Source organism: Peromyscus maniculatus, chromosome 6 (assembly GCF_049852395.1).
Source record: "Peromyscus maniculatus bairdii isolate BWxNUB_F1_BW_parent chromosome 6, HU_Pman_BW_mat_3.1, whole genome shotgun sequence".
NCBI lineage: Eukaryota > Metazoa > Chordata > Mammalia > Rodentia > Cricetidae > Peromyscus > Peromyscus maniculatus.
The window spans coordinates 80885201-80905647 of record NC_134857.1 but is presented as its reverse complement, the minus strand read 5'-3'; the positions used below and the strand labels follow the sequence as shown (position 1 = coordinate 80905647).

At 43.2% G+C, this 20447-nt stretch overlaps 1 protein-coding gene across 1 annotated transcript in view; it reads left to right on the top strand.

The window, feature by feature from the left end:
• The first annotated feature begins 13453 nt into the window (after positions 1-13453).
• Positions 13454-20447, top strand: part of Man1a2 (mannosidase alpha class 1A member 2) — a 133465-nt gene continuing 126471 nt past the window's right edge. The window contains exon 1 of the mRNA XM_006989086.4: positions 13454-14371. Within this exon, the coding sequence (XP_006989148.1) occupies positions 14070-14371 (302 nt within the window). The 5' untranslated portion in view covers positions 13454-14069. The remainder of the gene's footprint in view (positions 14372-20447) is intronic.

Sequence of the window (20447 nt, the reverse complement as noted above, 5' to 3'; positions counted from 1 at the left end):
GCCTGGGGTCATAGAGATCTACCACACACACACTCAGCATTTATGTGGATGCTGAGGAGCCAAATGCTAGTCATTAGACTTGTATAGGCAAGTCCTTTCTCTGCTGAACCACCTCCCCAGCCATTCCCCTACATGTGCTATTCAGGGCATTCCCCAGCGTTCCCAGTGTTTGGATTTAATCAGCCCTGAGTTTTAATGGTTACCCTGATGTCCCCAGCTCTGCCCTTACATCTGCAGTGAGTGTTGTACTGTTCCATTAGCAGATGTGACTATGCTGTTCAGGGGCTGCTTCCTCCACTACGCAAGCTACCTGCTGGGATCTCCAGTAGGAGAAGAGAGGGAGAGAGATTCAGGAGACAGCTTTGCTCAAATAGCCGGACATTTGAAAAGCCTTCATTTCCCCCAAAACTCATAGACAGAAGGTAGTCATTGTCTTGTGGTGACACTGGGTGCTTGGCTGAAAAAGGAGAGAAAACCCTCCACACTCTTTCCTACTTCCTGGTTCCTGTGCTGTGATGATGGCGAGACTGCTGGTGTGGAAGTGAGCTGGCAGCTAATTCTGCCTTGAAGCTTGGTGGGTCTTCCAGGTAGTGTGTGTCAATCCTAGGAAGTGTTCACATCTGCTCATGCATTGGTTTGTCTGTCTATCTATCTGTCCATCGGTCCCTCCCTCCTTTCTTCCTTCTTAAATATACATTTCCAGGAAACACAAAAGTTAGAAGGAAATTTCACCTGCCACTCATACAAAAACAAAGAGAATCCAACTTTATTAAGTTTTTTTTGATAACTGAGAAATATAATTTTATGCAGTCTTTTCCCCCCATGCTGTTGAAAATCAGTACCTTAAGATAATTTGGGGGGGGGGCAGGAGACTATAACACATCCATTCTGCAATATCCATTATACTGAAGATGGACAGTAAAGCATTTGGATGGCAGGGACTCGATGTGCTCAGCCCGGGCAACTTTATTTATCAACATAAAATCAAAATCACATTTCAGTACAATTAGAATACCACCACATTTCTTCTCAAGAGTGAGAGTTCTATAACTAGCTAATAACTCCCCATGCTTGAGGTTGGGTGGCACCATATAGTGACTGGCTACAGGGAAAGCCTCCGTCCCTAAAGGAGAGGAGCTCATTTTGCTGTTTTGCTTGCACTGTCTCTGATAAGAAAGGGCGGCAGTTTTAAAAATTACGTGCTCTTAATGAGGTTGACGGTGGCTTATACAACAGATGCCGTAAGAGAAAGTTAATGGAATATTAGGCTTCAAGTAAGTGTTAATTAAAAAATCCTGACTATTTATTGTTTTCTCGGAACGCATCCTTATCATCATTTAAGAGACAACATGAAGCTTAGCATGGTAGTGTATGCCTATAATCCTAGCACGTGAGTTCATGCCTGCTTTACATAGCGAGTTTAAGACAGCCATAGTGAAGTCCTGTCTTACAAACAAGGCAAAACAACAATAATAAATGATAGCGCTGGAGTCACACACAACCTCGTTATGACTCGATTACAATCCAGAAACTTTCCAGTCTGCAGACTCGCAGGAAAATTCCCTTCAGTGGTTGCAAAAGTTCTCATGCCTATTTGGGCAGTCATTACAGGCTCCAACGTTATTCACATTTTTAGTAGATTAGGCTGAAATTGCATAGCACACTTGGAATGTTAAAAAATCTACACCTCATTTGCATTTGGGAATTACTATAAAGTAAATACAAAACCTTACAATTCATAATTGGAAATCTGTAAATCCTTTAAGCTCTTTTCATGCTTGGAGCTGCCAAGTTAAATGCCTTTGGAATAATAGCTCCTAATGTCCAGCATTTTATACCCCAGTTTGGATGTATAATATGTGCTCATCTCCATCCCCCTTTCTCATCCCAGTTACCGCAAAACCATTGTTCTCTGAAGAATAATTACCACTTGTAAATGCAAACATTAGTTTAAGGTAATTAATAGCAACCAGTAAAAAGAAAGGGATTTGTGCACCATGAAATGTATGCCTGAAAATTCATGGTAAACTGGGCAAGTTTGATTGCTTTTATCCTTTTTTTTCCTTTGGTGTAGGGACTAACCTCAGGCCCCAACATGTGCATTCAGTTGATCAGTTACAACCCTTGCCTTGGCTTTTCCTATTTATTTATTTTTTAATATTTATTTTGTCTATGTGTGCGCATGTGTGCCTGAGTGAGTTTATGTGTGTCATGTGCATGCAGGTGCCTGTGGAGGCCAGAAGAGGATGTCACATCTCCTGGAACTGGAGTCACAGGTGGTTGTGATCTGTTCCACGTGAGTGCTGGGAACAGACCCCAAGTCCTCTGCAAGAGCTATAAGTACTCTTAGTGGCTGAGTCATTTTCTACACTAGATTTACCTGTTTTTAGTAGCAGTTGTATATAACAAAAACTCAGGATTGGTTTATTCCCTCTGTAGTTAAGCATACAGATATTCCTGAAGGTCCATCATGCATCATTATTATATGAAAAATTATAATCAAGTTTGCAGACAGTTTTCTTGTATCATCACGGTGTGGCTCCCTCTAGTTTATCAAAGCATCTCTACACACGATTTTGGAGGGTGGAGTTTGTGGGCCAGCTGGGAGAGCACTTGCCTAGCATGTATGAGACTCTGAATTCAGTCCCCAGCATCACACACAAAAAAGTGCTTTTCGATGGATTTTTAAAAATTGATGGACTTACTTTGTATATATTGAATATAATTTGACTTTTCAATGGGCAATTTGAATGTCAAAATTGAGGGGAGGAGAGTTTCAAACACTGTAACCAGAAGGAAGGAAACGGTATCTACTCCCTCCCCCCATCCCTCAAAACCCTCAACACAAGCAGCTCTGCTTCCCCCACTTATTGCCATGCCCCAAGTGGCCTCTGCAAGCTTGTGGATGCTAGCCTCATCTGCCATCCAATCAGCCATGCTAGCCGGGTGCTTCCTGAAAAGCCTGTCGGTCTTTGCCGAGGATTCTCCTATCATTCAGGCCATCAGGACCTTCCTGTTGGATGGCAGAGTCTTCTAGCTGATCTGTCTGTGGTAGTCCAAACCACCCCAAAGTCCAGTCTCTATTTTATAGTCAGAGTGACCCTTCTAAAAATGGATATCTGATCTAATCACGCCTCTGCTTAGAACTTTTTAATGGCTTCCTGGTGCTTTCAGAATAAAGCCTTCCGACTTTAATGTGGCCTCCCTCGAGGCCCTTCATGATTCAATCCCTATTACTTGTTTCTTGGTCTGCTTGATTTAGCAGTTTCTGATTGTTAAAAATGCCTAGCTGTATGGTGAGCTTGTCAATTTTTCTTTGGAACTTTGGCCATTCTTCTTTCTATAATTGAAAGCCATGGTGTTGGGTACATTAGGTTTCTTGGTAAAGACTTTTATTATTATACTATGTATTTGGTGTAAAGGATTACTGTCTGATATTTATCGCTTTATCAGCTGTCTTTTGTTATTGTTTTAATATATATCTTGTTATAGCACCTTTCTGTAGTGTACTTTGTGTGTTTCATGCTAACATCACCTACTTGAATATTACTTTCATTTATTTTTTGTTAAATTTAAACCAATATAATGTTCTATGTCTTTATAAAAAAGTAATTTCATTATGTTTATTATACTCACTACTATCTATTTGGATTTAATTCTATTCTGTGTTTTTTTGTGGCTATATTATGTTTATTTTGCTTCCTGCTAGATGATTAGTTTCCTATATTAACTCTCTTCAATTCTTTGCTACCAAGTCTCTCTGTTGATTAAGAAGCTCTGGATTTTCACTGATAAAAAACACCCAGAATATAGACTGATCAGACTAGTGGCATGGTAGCCTAGCTATCTGGGAGGCTGAAGTGGGAGGGTCATTTGAGCCCAGGAGTGGGAGACTTGTTTCGACTACATAGTGAGAGCCTCTCTCAAAGGAAAAATAGACTTCAGAGAAAGTCGTTATTCCTGCCTTTTCCCAAATATGACAAAGGTCTTAGAGCTCTCCAGCTGTCCATTTTATATTTACCCTCATGCATTTATTTCTTTTGTTGCTTTTTTTGTTTTTGTTTTTTCTTTTGAGTCAGGCTTAGCTTTGGCCACCTGAGTACTGGGGTAACAGGTGTGTTCTACAGACATGCCTAATGTTTCCGTGTATTTAAAAAAAACAAAACATGAAGGTGGGAATTATTTAATCCTACTTAATATTTTATTAATTCCTTCCCTCATCAGTAGCTCTTCTCTCTTAAGCAAGTGGCTTTTTATTTGTTTTTGGTTGGTTGGCTTTGCTTTAATGGTTCTTTTGGTATAGCACTGTGATCTGTAAACTCTCTTGGCTTTTATGAACGAAAGTGACTGTTTCACGTTCTTCCTTAAATGACAGTTTCTCTGGAAACCAAACTCTAAGTTGATATTAGATTCATTCAGCACTTCTGGCATACTCAGTTGTCTTCTTTGAGAGTCTAGCTATAGTTCCTCTGCAGATAACCAATATTTTCCCTTTAATGACTTCCCTTTACTCTTCATCCTCTTGATCTGTGACTTCATGATCTTGTAGTAAGTGTTTGTCCTTATCTTCGTATGAACTTCTGATGTTTTCCATGAGAAAACTTTGAGCTGCTCACACCCCCTTAGGTATAGCTTTTCTATCCTTCCTGGCAGTTTTTCTTATTGGAATATTCCTATTCAATGTAAGTCAGAGTAACTCAGTGTTAACCTCACGGATCTGAAAACCTCCATCTAATTTCCAGGCCTCTTTCTTTTTCTTGACTCTGTTCTGGGCGAGTTTTTGGTGTATTGATGGAGTCCTTTTTCTCTCTGTGATTTGTTAGCTCAGACTAGTGGACTACATAGACTTCAGAGAAAGTCTATTAGTTTTCTACTTTTTCCCAGTTTAATAACCATGTTTTTATTTTGTAAGATTTCTATTAGTTCTTTTTCATTTTTTCCTGTTTTTTTATTCATGCTTTCCATAACTTCTTGTCCTTTTAAAAGGGATGTTGAACCTTCATTTTATTAACTTGAAAAAGCAAATGTACTTAATTTTAAAGACCTTTGTCTGCGGCCAGAGAGATGACTCAGTGTCTAAGAGCACTTAACTGCTCTTGCAGAAGACCGGAGTTCAGTTCCCAGCACCCACATTAGACAGCTCACAACTACATGTAATTTCAACTCCAGGGAATCGAATGCCCTCATCTGGCCTTTAAGGACACTCATACTCACAAGCATACACATGTGCATGCACACATACACATAAATTTTAAAAAATAATAAAGCTTAGCCTTTGGGGTACCTACCTTCATGTACACATATCCATACAAACACATATACATAATTTAAAATTAAAGGTCTTTTAAAAAAAAATAAGTAAATCATGCTAGGTGTGGTGGTGCATTCCTTTAATGTCAGCACTCGGAAGTGCGAAACAGGAAGGTCCTTACAAGATCAAGGCCAGCCTGGTCTACATATTGTGTTATATAGGCCAGAAAGATTACTTAGTAAGACCCTCTCTTTCTCCCTTTAGTTTTTTGAGACAAGGTGTTTTTGTGTAGTCTTGGCTGTCCTGGAACTAGCTCTGGAAATCAGGCTGCCCTCAAACTCATAGAGATCTGCCTGACTCTGCCTCCTGAGTGCTGAGATTAAAGGTGTGTGTCACAATGATAGCTGAGACCCTGTCTTTAAAAATAAGTAAGTAAGTAAGTAAATAAATCTTTAAAAAGCTCTTTCAGTTTGTAGAGTTAGTTTCATCTGGAGAACACTCCTGTTCTGAGTGTTTCTTGGATAGCTTTCTTGGTGTTAGACATTTTTATGTATTTATAACCTGACAGTTAAGGTCACTTGGAAGAGGGCATTTCTGCTTGCTTTTTTTCTGGTTTGTGTTAGCATATTTTTTCCTCTCCTCCTGTGCTTCCTCCTCCAAAGTCAGTCATTTTGCCTCCATTTGCCTCCTAGGCCTCAGTTCTAGGATCAGCTCTAATGTTAGTATTAGGATGCTCCCACCTCATCCAGTGAAGTTGGGGACACCACAGAACCAGCTGTGTGGCTTGGTTCCTGGGTCCAAGGCAGGCTTTGTCCTCCTGCTTCCCCGGCATGGGGTGGCAGTGATATTTTCAGACCCCTTTCATTGGCTCTTACACTCAGCTGGCTCTTGGCTTCTCTACTCTGAAGTCTGCTTTGTTTCTGCCACCCTCCAGGAGACAGAAATCTTGGCTTTGGGGCCTAGACCCCAGTGGGCTCCTGGCTGTAGACTGCCAAGTGTTTTCCGTTTCAGTTCTATTTCTGTTTCAAGAATATGTTTACTTTGTTTCTGAGCCTGGTTGTGTCTTTTTGGTTTTCTCTTTCTGTATTTTAGCTTTATGACTTCTGTTATTTAGAAAGACATCCTTCTTTATTTTTATTTGAAATGTATGGGTGTTTTGCCTACATGTATGTCTGTGCACCTTGTGCATGTAGAGCCCATGGAAGCCAGAGGAGGGCATTGGATTCCCTTGGAAAGGACAGTTGTCAGTTGTCATGTGGGTGATACAAATGGAATCCAGGCCCACTGGACCATCGCTCCAGCCTCCATCACTGAGATTTTTGTGTAGGAAAAGGAATGGTTAGAATATGACCTTGCTGCACCAACTTGAGCAAATATATTCCTGTGTGTGCCTCTCCCTCTTTTCTCTCATTCTTCCATTAGAAGCTTTGCTCTAGAGAAAAAGAACTGCTTTTACTTTCCAACAAGTTACATGCCCTTCTCTGGAACACCAAGTAAGGATGATGTAAGCCATAGAAGACAGTCAGGTGGAGATAAACAAACAAACAAGCAAACAACTCACCATTATTACATAGAAAGCCAGAAACCACTAATTTTTAGATCTGAAACCCAAAAGGGCTTGTTAAGAGTCTCTGATGACCCTTGACTCCTACAAAATCTGACCTCAGAAAAGCCCCCAAAGAGGAAGGATCTGCAGGGCAGACATGCTTATCTGAGATTATTGTCTTTGTAGGTCAGGGGGCAGGAAGGGAAAATGTGGATGAATCTTTAGTAACTGAGCCCTTCTTGCTAGATTAGCTCCAGTCAAGAACCATGGGCTGATGATGTAATATATGCACGCACTCATCCAGCAAATCAGAGTGCAAAGAATGGTGTAAAAAGCCGTAAGTGGTACTTCAGCAGAAACTCCTTTCTCCTCATGACACCCTCCAAGATTTTCCAAGGCTCTCCCCACCTCCTTTGTCCCAGCAACTCCTATTCATCCTGATGCCCAGGATAAAACAGTCATTAATGTTTACCCCATCCTGACCATAGAGGAAACATCATACTTATCTATTTAATCCTCAGGACAACCCTATGAGGTTTGCAATTTTTAAATGAGATTTCTCATTTTAAATGTTGTGGATGGAAAAAAATTAAGGGCAGGAAACACATTCAAAAGCTAACGCAAATGTGAACAGCCAATTAGGCCTGAGTTTCCCCAGCACCAGAGCTACATTCTTTGTCATATGTAGGCTACCTCACATATTTTAGTCATCTTTGATGCCTACAACACAGTAGAGCACCAGAATACATAAATCAACAAAATACAGTCTCGAGCTGGCTGCCCAGAGCAGACGCGAAGTAACTTTAACACAAGGATTTATAAAGACTGTTTAACCTCTTTTGGCATCAGATTCCTCTTTATAAATATGGATATGAACATCCCATTTTGAGAGTGCCTGCAGAGGCTGCTGAAGTCAATAGCTCTCCGTTGTCACTTCCGCTCCACACATTCAACTTCCATCTTCTTTCTCCGGCTGCCTAAGGAGACAGCTGTCCTCTTGTGAGCACCCCGCTTATGTCCCTGGTGCAAGCCTGTTTGCTTCCAGAAAGAATGGATTACCTTTGGTTCCTGATCCCTTACATTTCTAAAGTGAATGAAGTTGCACACGTTAGCGGCAGCCATAGTTCCTCCATGTCAAGACATGCTAGGTATTGCTCAACACTTGCTCCCAAGCCACAGAAACTAATTCCAAGAGGAAAAATAAAGGACCGTGCTTGCGTAATTCCATTAGTAGCTTCCTGTCGCTGGAACAAACGTTCGAGTTAATCAAATTAGCAGGAGAAATGATCTGTTACGGGTCACGGGTTGAGGCCCTGGTTCACGATCCTACAAGCCCACTGCCTTCATCCTCTGGCAAGGGGTGCTGGATGACAGTGACAGGGGACACAAGGTGAAGCAAAATTGCTGTCCTCGTGGCCAGGGAGCAGGAACAGAGGAAGAGACAAGTCCTCCAGTGTCTTTAAGGGCATACCTGTGTCCATCGAAGGTCGCTCACTAGGCTTCCATCTCAGTTATCACTACTTTTTAAAATAGTGTTATGAGCTGGTGTCCAAGCTTTTAACACGTGTGCTCTTGGGGGACAACCCAGACCCAAACTTTGGCATTCTGTCTATAGCCCCCAAAAGCCTGTACCCATATCCCAGTGCAAAATACAATCTGCTCTTCTTTAAGAGTCCCTGATATCTTCACTGTTATATGATTGCTCACAAGTCAAACTCCAACATCTCAAGGCAAACTCAGCTACGAGCCTGTATAACAATCAAAACAAGCTGCACCACTTCAAGGTATAAAGGCATGGCGTAAATCACCGTCATTCCAAAAGGGAAGGACAGGAAGACAGACAGGGACCCCAGAAGGGCTGAGACTAAATCTTAACAGCTCCACTTCTAGCATCCAAGGTGATCCACTATGGTGAAATGTGGCCATCTGAGGGCTCTGTGGTCCCATCCCTTTGGCTTTACTAGAGAAACAGCTGAATGTGCCAACTGTCTGAAGATTCTCATGCTATGTTGCAGACCTCTCTATCTTCTTAGGGTCTTCCATGGGCCTTGGTGTCATTCTTAGAGCTTCAGACATTGTTCTATCAAGGCTGCTTACAGGGACTTTGACCCTGACATACTGTACAGCTATTCAGGCTTTCTTTTGACTTCTCAGTGCAAACTAATGCTTGGGTTTTGTGTGCCTGCAGAAGCAGTAATACATGGAGGAATCACTGTCTGTTGCCTGTGTGAATTGTACCTGAGTCGGCTTGGGCCATGGCCTCAGAGTGCCTTGCTCGATAGTGACTAGGACATGAATTTCTATGCACTTTTGGGCACACTGGGCACCCTTTCTGGCAGATATGAGTAAAAGGGGGCACCTTTCAACTATTCTCATCTTGGTTTCTTTCAAAACAGTTCAACCAAGACTCATAGACTAAGATTAGGGAAAGAGTAGTTAGCCAGAGGAAGGTTAGGTATACCTCTCTCTAGGTCACACAAATGGGAAATGTATTTTGTATTGAGTTACTGGGTTATTTTTTATTATTTTTTATGTTTTAAATTTTTAAAAATTATGTGTATGAATGTTTTGCCTTCATGTGGATGTGTGTGTGTGTGTGTGTGTGTGTGTGTGTGTGTGTGTGTGTGTGCGTGTATGCATACATTTTTTTTTTTCTGGCTTTCCTGGAACTCGCTTTGTAGACCAGGCTGGTCTCTGCCTTCTCAGTGCTGGGCCACCACTGCCTAGCATATGTGCTTTTTGTTTAATGTGTGTGGTGTATACTTGTGTATCCATGTATGTACCTCAGAAGTTGACATTAGGTATCTTCCTTTAGCTCTCTTTTCCTTATTTTTTGAGAAGAGGTTTCTCACTGAACTCAGAGTTGGCTGTTTGTGCTAGACAGGCTAGCCAGCAAGCCCCAGGGATCCCCTTGTCTCCACAGGATCATGCTTCCACGCTTGGCTTTTTACATGCATGCTGAGGATCTGCTTTATAAACAATAACTTACCTGATCCTTACAAACAAGAATTTACTTGACCTTAAACAGTTCTACTAATAGGCAACACTTATTATGGTTTTATAAATAAGCAAGTTCAGTAAAGGTGGAGGTTGGACTGAAATATATGTATTTTAGCTACTGGTTCAGTACTCTGTCTGTAACTCTGGTTCAGTACTGTGTCCATAACTCATGATACCTCATATTTGTCTGAATAGTTCCATTTTATCAATGAATCTAAGGAGAAAAAACATTGACCTGAAACCAGAGAATACTGCCTGTGAAAGCAAGGCTATCGCCTAAGTCTTCTGATTATGGAGAGATGGTGATGATGTGCACTAGCCACTGGGAGCCCATTTTACCTGCAGTGTAGGTAACAACATCCCCTCCTCATCTTTCTCAGTTCAAGGCTATGGGGAGATCAGCCAGGCAAACCACTGAAAGAGTGCTGTGGTTACATGCGTGTTCTGCAGGCTAGGCTGGAGCAGACCTCTGTTAGTTCCCTGGAGGGTCAGCTCAGGTGGTACACGACCCACTCTTCCTACCTCTCCTCACACAGTAGTTACTCAACGGTTTCATCTTTTATAAGCAAATAAGCTACACATCCCTAGGCCCAGAGAGTTAGCCTAGACTTGTTTGGGTTAGCTGACTTTCATGCAGCTAACCTGAAAATTTCATAGCTTTAAACTACACATTATCCCTGATCTCTAAGGAAGATGCTTTCTAATTTGCAAATAGAAGTGAAGGAGCAAGGCTGGTGCCTAGTTATTTCCCTATGCAGTCCGTGGCAACACGTGGTAATTTCTCATCCGACATCCTTTCTTGGACAAGTTGGAAACCAGCTGAAACTTGGAAGAATAAGGTTAAGTAAATAAAAACCCATCATTTTGCATCACTCCCCACCCAGTTTCATTTAGAATGGGGCTAGATGATGATACTTGATCTAGTAAGCCTGGATCAAGGTCAAAATTGTTTTATTTTAACAATGGAGGAGTCAATATAAGTTTAAACAAACACAAGGAACTTCAATATTGCAATACATGAGTGGATCCCAGGAATGGCCCTATGAGTCTGAAATCTGTAGGGATAAATTTTATTTTGTTAAAATTTAATAATTCTAATCTCCTAAAATACGAATTAACATATGGATTTGTAAAAGGAAAATTACCATTTTATCTATCACTTCGGAACCTTGTCTACACCTTCGATCAAAGCCCAACTATGCTTTGAAAATGAAATATTCTCTTTAGGCATCTCGAATGAAATTCCTCTTTGTTATGTACTCATACATGCCCCAGTTCACATCCTCTGCTTTCTGCACTTGCCCTCAGATGGATCAGCCTGTGTTCACCTTGATATGACTGACTCCATCTCCTGAAATATGACCTTAACTTTCTCAAGTACCATTCTCTATAAATTTTTAATTTGATTAATTATAAATGTAACACAAACAGAACACATGGGGAAAATTATACATAATACCAATGTCTTAAGAGCTATAATCTTTTCTAAATATTCCCTTTTACTGTATTTATATGCATATTCTTATATACTTGTAATCATAATGAATACATTTGCAACATCCTTTTTAAAAGCAGTACTGATTCTTTTAACTCTGTCTTCTTTTTAGAAGTGAAAGAAGATGGACGGGAGATGGAGGGGGAGAAGACAGAGGGTGAGTTGGAGAGGTAGAGGCGGAATGAGAGGGAAAGAAGGGGGAGTGACAGAGAACTGGTAACAGTTTGAAGGCTGGTGTAGGAGTATAACAAAATAGTTCACTGTATTTGAATAGCTGCAAGAATCTGTAACATTAACACTTTTATCTCATGGAGAAAAAAAATAGGCAAGGGCAAGAAAGAGGGCCAGGCATGTCTAAGGCTCTTCACCAGCTCTAAGGCTGGAATTGCGAAGTCACATTTGTAGACTAGGTTACGGCAGATTTCTTACGATGGCTATTTCTTGTGGCTAACAGTTGGGTGTCAAGCTAGGTACTATTTACTTTTCAAGATTTATACAACTTGCTATTTCGTTCAGAGGTCGGTATTTATTTCCCTTGACCCTACCCTCTCTCATGGAAAAGAACGACCTCAACAGTAGGAAGGCATCGTGTTCCTTTTCCTCTGGCTCTCAGAGTCTCAACCTTAGCGGTCTGTGAAACCGACACATTGTATAAACATTCATTCGGAAGGCAGGAATTTCTTACAGCCATTCACCAGTGTCCCACACAAATCCCACCCACTTTGGATCCAGCACCCTAAGCGATGGCCCTTAACATTTTTATGTCTTGTGCTTGTTTTATTTTGGAAAGCAATGACTTCTTTTGTCCTGTGGTAGGAAGTTAGGTATGCAGAGCCTCTAGAAATTTCTACTGAAATGTAGTTCTGAATCCTGCCAAGGAACATGAAGCTTTCTTTGCTTGATTTCCCAGGCTGACTTCTCACCACTGCCTTTTATGGGCCTACTCGCCAATTACCAGCCACCAGTGAGGATGTGTACAAGGAACAGAAAGTAAATATTAAAATAAAAAAGAAGCCGAAAGCAAATTGGATGCCGGTATGCATTGCTAAGAAACCTATTACACTTAATCACAACCTGGTTCTCTATATTGTAGATAACAGAACTGACTCAGATCGTTTTTTTTTTTAAGCCTCAACTTCAACAATATTGTCTTTTGGGGTTTTAACACCTGCTCCTTCATCTCTATTATCTTTTGGGGGAGGGTGAAGATGACTACAAGAGTGTGTCCTAGGGACTGACCACGAGGAGACGGACTCCCTTAGAAAGGAACCCAGTTGAAAGGGCCAGGCTGCCATTTTAACGCGGAACCGGCACGTGGCTGGTGCCACCTCCTTCACCCGGCCTCGCGTGCCCGGGAACGCGTGGAAGTTTGAGACTCTGCAGTTGAACCCCGGGGCCCGAGTCTCTAATGACCGAGGCAGGCGTCAGCCTCGGCCCCTGGAATCCGTCAGGTCCCAGGAATCGCAGACTCCAGCGCCACTGTCCAGACCCGGGGGTTGCTCGGTCCCCCTTGGTCTGGGTGCCGGGGTTTCCGGGGGCTCGGGGTTCTCCCCGGCAGCGGCCAGGCCCGAGCGGCCCGAGCGGCCCGGCGGGCGGGGGAGGGGCGCGGCGGCCGGGAGCGTGCGCGCGCACCTCACACTCCGCCGCCCGGGGACGCCCACTCGCGAGTCGGGGCGGCAGGCCGGCCCGCGCCCCCCGCCGCCGCTGCACTCGACCCAACCGGTGTCGGCCCCGCAGCCGCTCCGCGCTCCTCGGGCCTCCAGAGGCCAGGGACCAGCCCCGGGCCCGCGGTCCCGCGCTGCCGCAGCCGCCGCGGCCGCCGCTGCCAGCCAGCTAGAGCCGTGCGAGCCACCCGAGGCCGGGCCCAGCCGGAGCGAGCCGGAGCCGCCCTGCGCTCGCCCGAGGCGCGGCTGCTCGCCCGAGGCGCGTGCCGGCCCGCCCGCCTCTCCCAGGCGGTGCGAGGAATGAGCCGGCGCCGGCCCCGGGCTGTCGGTCCGAGGGCCGCGGCCCGGTTACCTCGCACGCCGCCGAGGCGCAGGGGCTCGGCTCCCGCGGCTGGGCTCGGCCGGGAAGCGGGCGGCGGGGCTCGCTGAGGAGGAGGAGGAGGAGGAGAAGGAGGAGGAGGAGGAGGAGCCGGGCGGGGGCGGCCGCTCGGCAGAGGAGGAAGTTCCGCTCCTGACAGAGCGCGCGGCGGCGCGGGCGCTGAGGTGTTCGGGACGCCGTCGCCCTCTCGGCCCCGGCTGAGGCTCGCCGCTGCTACGCCGGGCGCCGCTGCTCGGAAACCGCGGAGGTCGAGGAGCGGTGGAGCCGAGGGCTCCGGACGAGCTCCCGTGGACCGACCTGCGGCAACTCGGCGTCCCGCCGGCCGCCCACTCGGGGCGGGCGGCCGCCTCGGAGCCTCGCGCCGGGGCGCGGGCATGGCAGAACCCACCTTGCAGCTCCTCTGCAGTGTGGCTCGCCCGATCCGCTCCCGGGAATGAAGAGGAGACTCGCGATCACCCGGTGAGGCCCTGAGGAGCCGAATGGCGAGAAGATCTTACCGGACAGAAACCAGCGATCGCTTGGGAGGTCACCCGGGCTTCTGGATGTAATCGGAGAGCGTGAAAGAGGTGGCCTCGCAAAAACAAAAAAAAAAATAAAAGCACAACAATCCTTTGAGAGGAGGGAAATTGAGTTTATCCATTTCTGCCAAGGTTTCGGAAAAAAACGGTTCGATGTGTTGTACGTTTGATATAAGATGAGAACTTTATAAAGTATTCCGTCCAAGAGCCTAAACGATGACCGCCCCGGCGCTGCTGCCCCTGTCTGGTCGTAGGATACCACCTCTGAACCTGGGGCCGCCCTCCTTCCCACACCACAGGGCTACCTTGAGACTCTCCGAGAAGTTTATCCTTCTCCTTATCCTTAGTGCCTTCATCACCCTGTGTTTTGGGGCATTCTTCTTCCTTCCAGACTCTTCAAAACACAAACGCTTTGATCTGGGCTTAGAAGATGTCTTAATTCCTCACGTAGATGCCGGCAAAGGGGCTAAAGACACCGGAGTCTTCCTGATCCATGGACCCGACGAACACAGACACAGGTTCGTTTGTTTCTCAAATTCTGGTACCCTGAAATTTAGGCTCTCTCTTTTGGTAGAGCCAGGGACAGTTCATTGCTTGCTTTCTTTCTTTCTTTCTTTTTTTTCTTCTTCAGTAAAATGTCGGTGTTAAACGTTGCTGCCTTAGAGCTGGCAGAGTAGAACCATAGCCTGGAAGGACTAGAGTTCCTTAGTTTTCAGACTGTGGACAGCTGGGCGTGGAGAGTTGGGGATTCAGATTGCGCGCATTGAGGACGTGTTGCCGGCCTTCAGTCTCTGCCCTGCCACCCTGTGAAGTCACCGAATCTTGACAGCCCTCAGACTTTGCTCACCCAACAAGTCCCGGTCCCTGGCTTGTGCTCTGATTCGTTTGGTTTTCCTGTGAGACGTGGGGGCGTGGAGATCTCGAACTACTATAATTTGGCTAGTTCATCTGAGCCGAGCTCTTGCGGGGTATAGTCTAGGTGAAATGGAAGCCCTGCGTGTAGCCTTAAAGTCATTTTTGTGTCTTTACCGAAAGGAGACTTGGGAGGCGATTCACTTTCTCCAAACGTGTCTCTTCTTTCATAAGCTAATCGTCGGATATGTGAGGAAGAATTATGTATTTGAGATGAGACCACCTGAATGATAGAGCTCCTGTAGGAAACTGGTGGTGGTTTTGAAAAGCCTGGTTCAAATGTGAGCCTAAGTTAGATATTTGGGACGACACAGTGTTGTAATGAGAGCTTTCTCCGTTTGTCGGTGTAGTTAGTAATCGCTTGCTTGGTGGCGCACTGACTTTTGGCTTTACCTTAATGAGTACTTCTGATATAGTTTCATACCATTTTTCTATAATCTGGGGTTTGTTTTGGTATTTTAACTTTGATCCTTTTAGATTTTTTCTTTAATTTTTTCCCTTTGCTTTTGTAACTGAGAAAAATCTTACTTGGTCTGGGAAATATCTGCTGAAAAAATAAAGCAATTTTTTCCTGTACAACCTTATTTCCCATGGTATGTATATAAGATATGAGCATTTGGGGAACATGTATTTAAGGCTGACATCAGAGTTCTTTGACAGTAGTGATGCATTAATGTCAGCTATTATGATCAACTGTCATGTAGCTTCCTTTATATTTTGTATGGGTAAAAGTTTTTAGAAATTGCTAATTTTCAGTTTAATGAATTTCTATTTAGAGAGTTAAGAAAAATTCTCAATTGGTTGAAGTTAAAATACAAAATTGAATGACAATGGAGGTGTGTGCATTTTACTGCACAATTTTAAAAGGTCTATTTAAGTCACAAATAACAATCCTTCAACTTTATAGCTCATGAATAATGTATATTGGTTGTTATTATTGAGAGCACCTGGCTCCTGAGTTTGGCATGACAAACAATTCTGAAAGCTAAGGGCGGTTCGGGAGCTGCGCCCTTAGTTTGGGATAGGAAGAGTGGAGGTAGCAGATGATACAGATGTGTGCTGCATTTGCTTGGTTCTTGAGTCAAACGATTAGAATTCCTGTGTTGAGTATTCAAGAGGTGAAAGACCTCTGTATTCTCTCTCTTTCCACAGCATCAATAGTTTGTATTTCTCTTTGTTGAGGATTTTGTTGTTGCCTCCTCTCATCTGAAAACAGTCTATTTAGAATAATTTTACCTGAGCAAGTGTACACATTTAAAATGACAGCAAATTAATGTGCAAATATGAACTTGATTAAGAATAATTCAGAAAGATAATATTTTTATAGAATTATTTGTAACTGTGATTATACTTATTTTGTGTGTTTGTAATATCATAGAAGGCAAAAATTGAGGTGTGTGTGTGTGTGCCCGCACGCGCGCGCTAGGCACAGGAGTGAGAAAGCTCACTTTACTGGGTAATTGGAGGCAAGTCAAGGCCGTATTTCCTGCTAATGGTGTTCAAGAGCTACTTGTTGGGTTAGTGTTTCCTAAAGGAGTGCATTAGTTAATATAGTAGGGGTTAAGTTCAGTAGTTAGTCATTTACAGTTTTTTCAGTGACTAAAATGTGTGGGTTTTTTTGGAGCTAATTTTTAATCAGCTCCAATTGTTTTCCTCTGTATGACAGTGACGTCTATTTTACAGGTTATATTGAATGAGATAACACATGCAGAGTCCTCAATATAGTTCACAGTATTCAGCCAGTTATCAATAATTCTTAGGTTATTATTGCTGGTTAGAATTGGAATACTCTAATTCTGACTCTACTTTAAGCATTTTATGTTTCTGAAAAGCTAGGTACAGTTTGATAAATATTTTAAGAGTATGCCAGAATCTTACCATCAAAAGGAACATTTTATAACTAGATTATTAGTTAGCAATAAGTACTGTTCAGACTGCCCATCTCGAGCCTCCCATGTGGAGAGGGTAGTGAACGTTGGATAGGTGATTTTGGTTTGGGGAGTTAGAAGGTTGTACTCAGAGCAATCAGAATTTGTAGGGAGTGACTGTCCAGCATTTGGAGTGGAGGTGGGCAGCAATGAGAATAGGATGGTTTCATTGAGAGAGAGGGGGCTGTGAAACTGAGTAAAGAAAGCTGAATGAAGTGTAGTGATGGGAGGAAGAGAGGCTTCACTGAGAGTCCTAGTGGGAAAAGCTTGGTGTCCTCAAGGAGGCAAGAAATGTTCAGTGATTGATGTAGTAGACCGTGTAATTGTGTGGCCGGGTGAGGAGAATAGACGGGGCAGATGTGGCCTTACAGTTCCTGTCTGTCCCCTAGTCACAGGAGCTTGAATTAGTTATTAGTGTGCACAAAGTGGGGGATTCTTGTGAAAGTCTGCATTTCTGATTTTTCCCCAAAGAATTTGAGACTAGAGCAAGCAACACTCAGTGTGTGTTTTCAGATGGCTAACGGTCCCACTGGCTCCCTCTGGCTCTCTCTTGACCTGCTTGTGCTCTGTATTTTATGTCACTCACTTAAGGTGTCACATAAGTAATATAATAAATCAATACTTAGTCTGCCGGTAGTTAAGTTTGCATCTCTAGGTTTTATTCAAGGGTCTGTTTTGGTCTGCATCCTGAGTAGCCTATGGGAAGTCACTGAAGCAAAGGAACACCATCATTTTGAAATTGAAAAATAAAACCAATTACTTTAGTACAGGAGGACAACCAAGGTTTGAGAGTCTACTGTAGCAGGAATCTTAAAAAGTCTTATTAATAAAATCAAACCTGAGGCCAGTTATTGGGGTGAATGCTAGAAGATCAAAGAAGCAGAACAAGCCACAGCTACCTCGCCTCGCCCAGTTCCTCAGCTGATCCTGTTTCCTCAGACTGGAAGCTTCTGAGTCCTTATCCAAATGGCTCTCGCAAGCCTGAAAGCTTAACCAGCTAAAAGCTGGTTAGTTTCTGTTCTTCACGCCTTATATACCTTTCTGCTTTCTGCCATCACTCCCTGGGATTAAAGCTTCACTTTCTGGGATTAAAGGCGTGAGTCACCATGCTTGGCTGTATCCTTGAACACAGAGATCCAGGTAGATCTCTGCCTTTGGAATGCTAGGATTAAAGGCGTGGGCTACCATTGCCTATTCGCTATGTTTAATATTGTGGCTGTTCTGTTCTCTGACCCCAGATAAGTTTATTAGTGTACACAATATTTCGGGGAACACAATAACCACCAGTCTACGATACAGAATATTGACTTAGGAGTGCTAGGGAAGAAGAGAAATTAGTGGAGAAATGAAATTGAACTAAGTTTTAGAGATTTGTGGTTGGCTGAATATAGAGGCTAAGGTAGGTCTAAGGTCTTGGATTAATACAAAAGTTTTTTCTCTTAATGCCTTTTTTTAAAATTTATTTTAAAAAAATTTTGCCTTTATTTACATAATTGGTATTATGTGAAATTAATATATTTGCTTGAGGATACTTTAGCATGTTCCCTTTTATTAAGTAGTTTATAAATTTTTTGATAATTTTTTATATGTTTATAAAGCATGTTTATAAAATATATCAGAGTGCCAGTCAACTCTCAAGGTGATAATAGCACAAACAATACCAATAGTTTAAAATTATATTTGTGATTTTAAATCACTACAAATAAGAATTTGTTACAGTGTGCATTAATTACAATATATACTAGTTTACATAAAGTGTCATCTTTCTAGTTTGCTTATGTAATAGGCAGTTTCAATTCACTTATCAGTCTTTCATTTTGAAACAGACATTTACTTACGTAAATGATATTATACAGATGAGTTTGAGCCCCCCCCCCAGTGTTTAAGTGTTTAAAACATTGAACATATATTTGTGAGTTATCCTTTAGTCAGGATTGTTCTAGTTTGAATTAAATACTTGAGTCGTGTGTGTTTATTTCTGGTAGTTTCTTTAAAGGGGAAAACTGTAGGTTTTAGAGTAGAAGATCTGAAGTGGAATTGTGGTTTTTATTTGGTGGCTATATGACAGTGTACTAGATGTCATTGTTTTGAACCTGTGTGGCCATTACTAGTTACATCAGACAAAATATGTACATTAGCTGGATACAGAGATGACTTAGTAAGGCACTCTGGAAGCAGAGGCAGGTGGATCTCCATGAGTTCAAGGCTAGCCTGGTCTACCCAATGAGTTCTAGGCTACCCAGGGCTATATAGTCAGATGTCTCAAAAACAAAACACAAACCCAAACAAAAATAAAACCCCACAGAAGTGCTGTAATGAGAGATTCTTGAATTTCTTATTTTAGACTTAGTTTTATTTATGTGAGTATCTTTCTCTGTGTGTATGCCATGTATGTGCGCAGGTATCAGCAGAGGCCAGACAAAGGTGTTCGATCCTCTGTAGCTGGAGTTTTATAGGCCATTATGAGCTGTTGGATGTGGGTCCTGGGAATTGAACTTGTGTGCTCTTCACCACTGAACCATCTCTCCAGTCCTTTGAATTCTTTATTCACATCACGATTGCTGTTTTTTGCTTATGATTCATCATTGCTTTTTAGTGCATGCGTTGGTTATTTTTCTAGTCACTGTGACTAAATGAAGGGCGAGAAGTAACTTAAAGGCAAACTTTTATTTTGCCTTCCAGTTGAGGAATGCAGCTCATTACATGGCAGTGGGAGCGACTTGGTCTGTAATACCGAGGAAGAGAAAAGGAATTCCAGTGTTTATCTGGCTTTGTCCTTTTTCTCTTTTTATTTAGCCCTTGATCTAGTCCAGGGGATGGTGCTCCCCAACTTTGGGTAGGTATTTTTCTCTCAGTTAAATGTTTCTGGAAACACCCTTGGCTGACAAACCTGAATGTGTGTCTTGTAGGAAGTGGAGGAAGCCCTGATTGCGTGAAGTCCTTAGTGAATGTTTATTGTTGTAATGGACTCTAAGTTGACCCTTGGAAACCTGTTCCCCATATGGTTCAGGCTCAGAAAGTTTGAGTGTTTACTGATAAGTGATCAGGGTGTACAAAAGCTAGCAACTGCAGCTCTCTTTCCATGTTCACAGCTGGAGACTGCTTGCCTACAGAGCCCTCTACTCAAACTAGGCAACTCCTTGTCTTACGCTGTACATGAACTCACTGAGGTTCTGGATTGCAGAGGGAGTAGCTACCACTCCATCAGAATGTGTACACTCCCACCTGACCCCAGCTTTTCTGTCCATGTGTCTGCATGTGTGTCCTTTCTTCATCCTCTCACTGCCCCAGTCAGGACCCAAGCCATGCAGGACGTGGCAGTGCTTCATTAATGATCTTGGTATTTAGTGATTCAGTTGAATTGACAGTTGAAATTTACCGTCACAAGTCTACCTCCTTGTCAACTGGCCCAAACACATTTCTATTATTTTATCTGCCTATCTATCTATCTATCTATCTATCTATCTATCTATCTATCTATCTATCTATCTATCTTTATTAAGAAATTTTCTGCTCACTCCACATACTATCCACAGATCCCCCCTCCTCCCTCCTCACACTCCCTAGCCCTCTTTCCCAAGCCACCCACATCCCCACATCCCCCAAATCGAGGTCTTCCATGGAGAGTCAGGAGAGCCCAGTACACTGAGCCTAGGCAGGTCCAAGCCCCTTCCCACTGCACCAAGGCTGTGCAAGGTGTCACACCATAGTCACCAGGTTCCAGAAGCCTACCCATGCACCAGGGACAGATCCC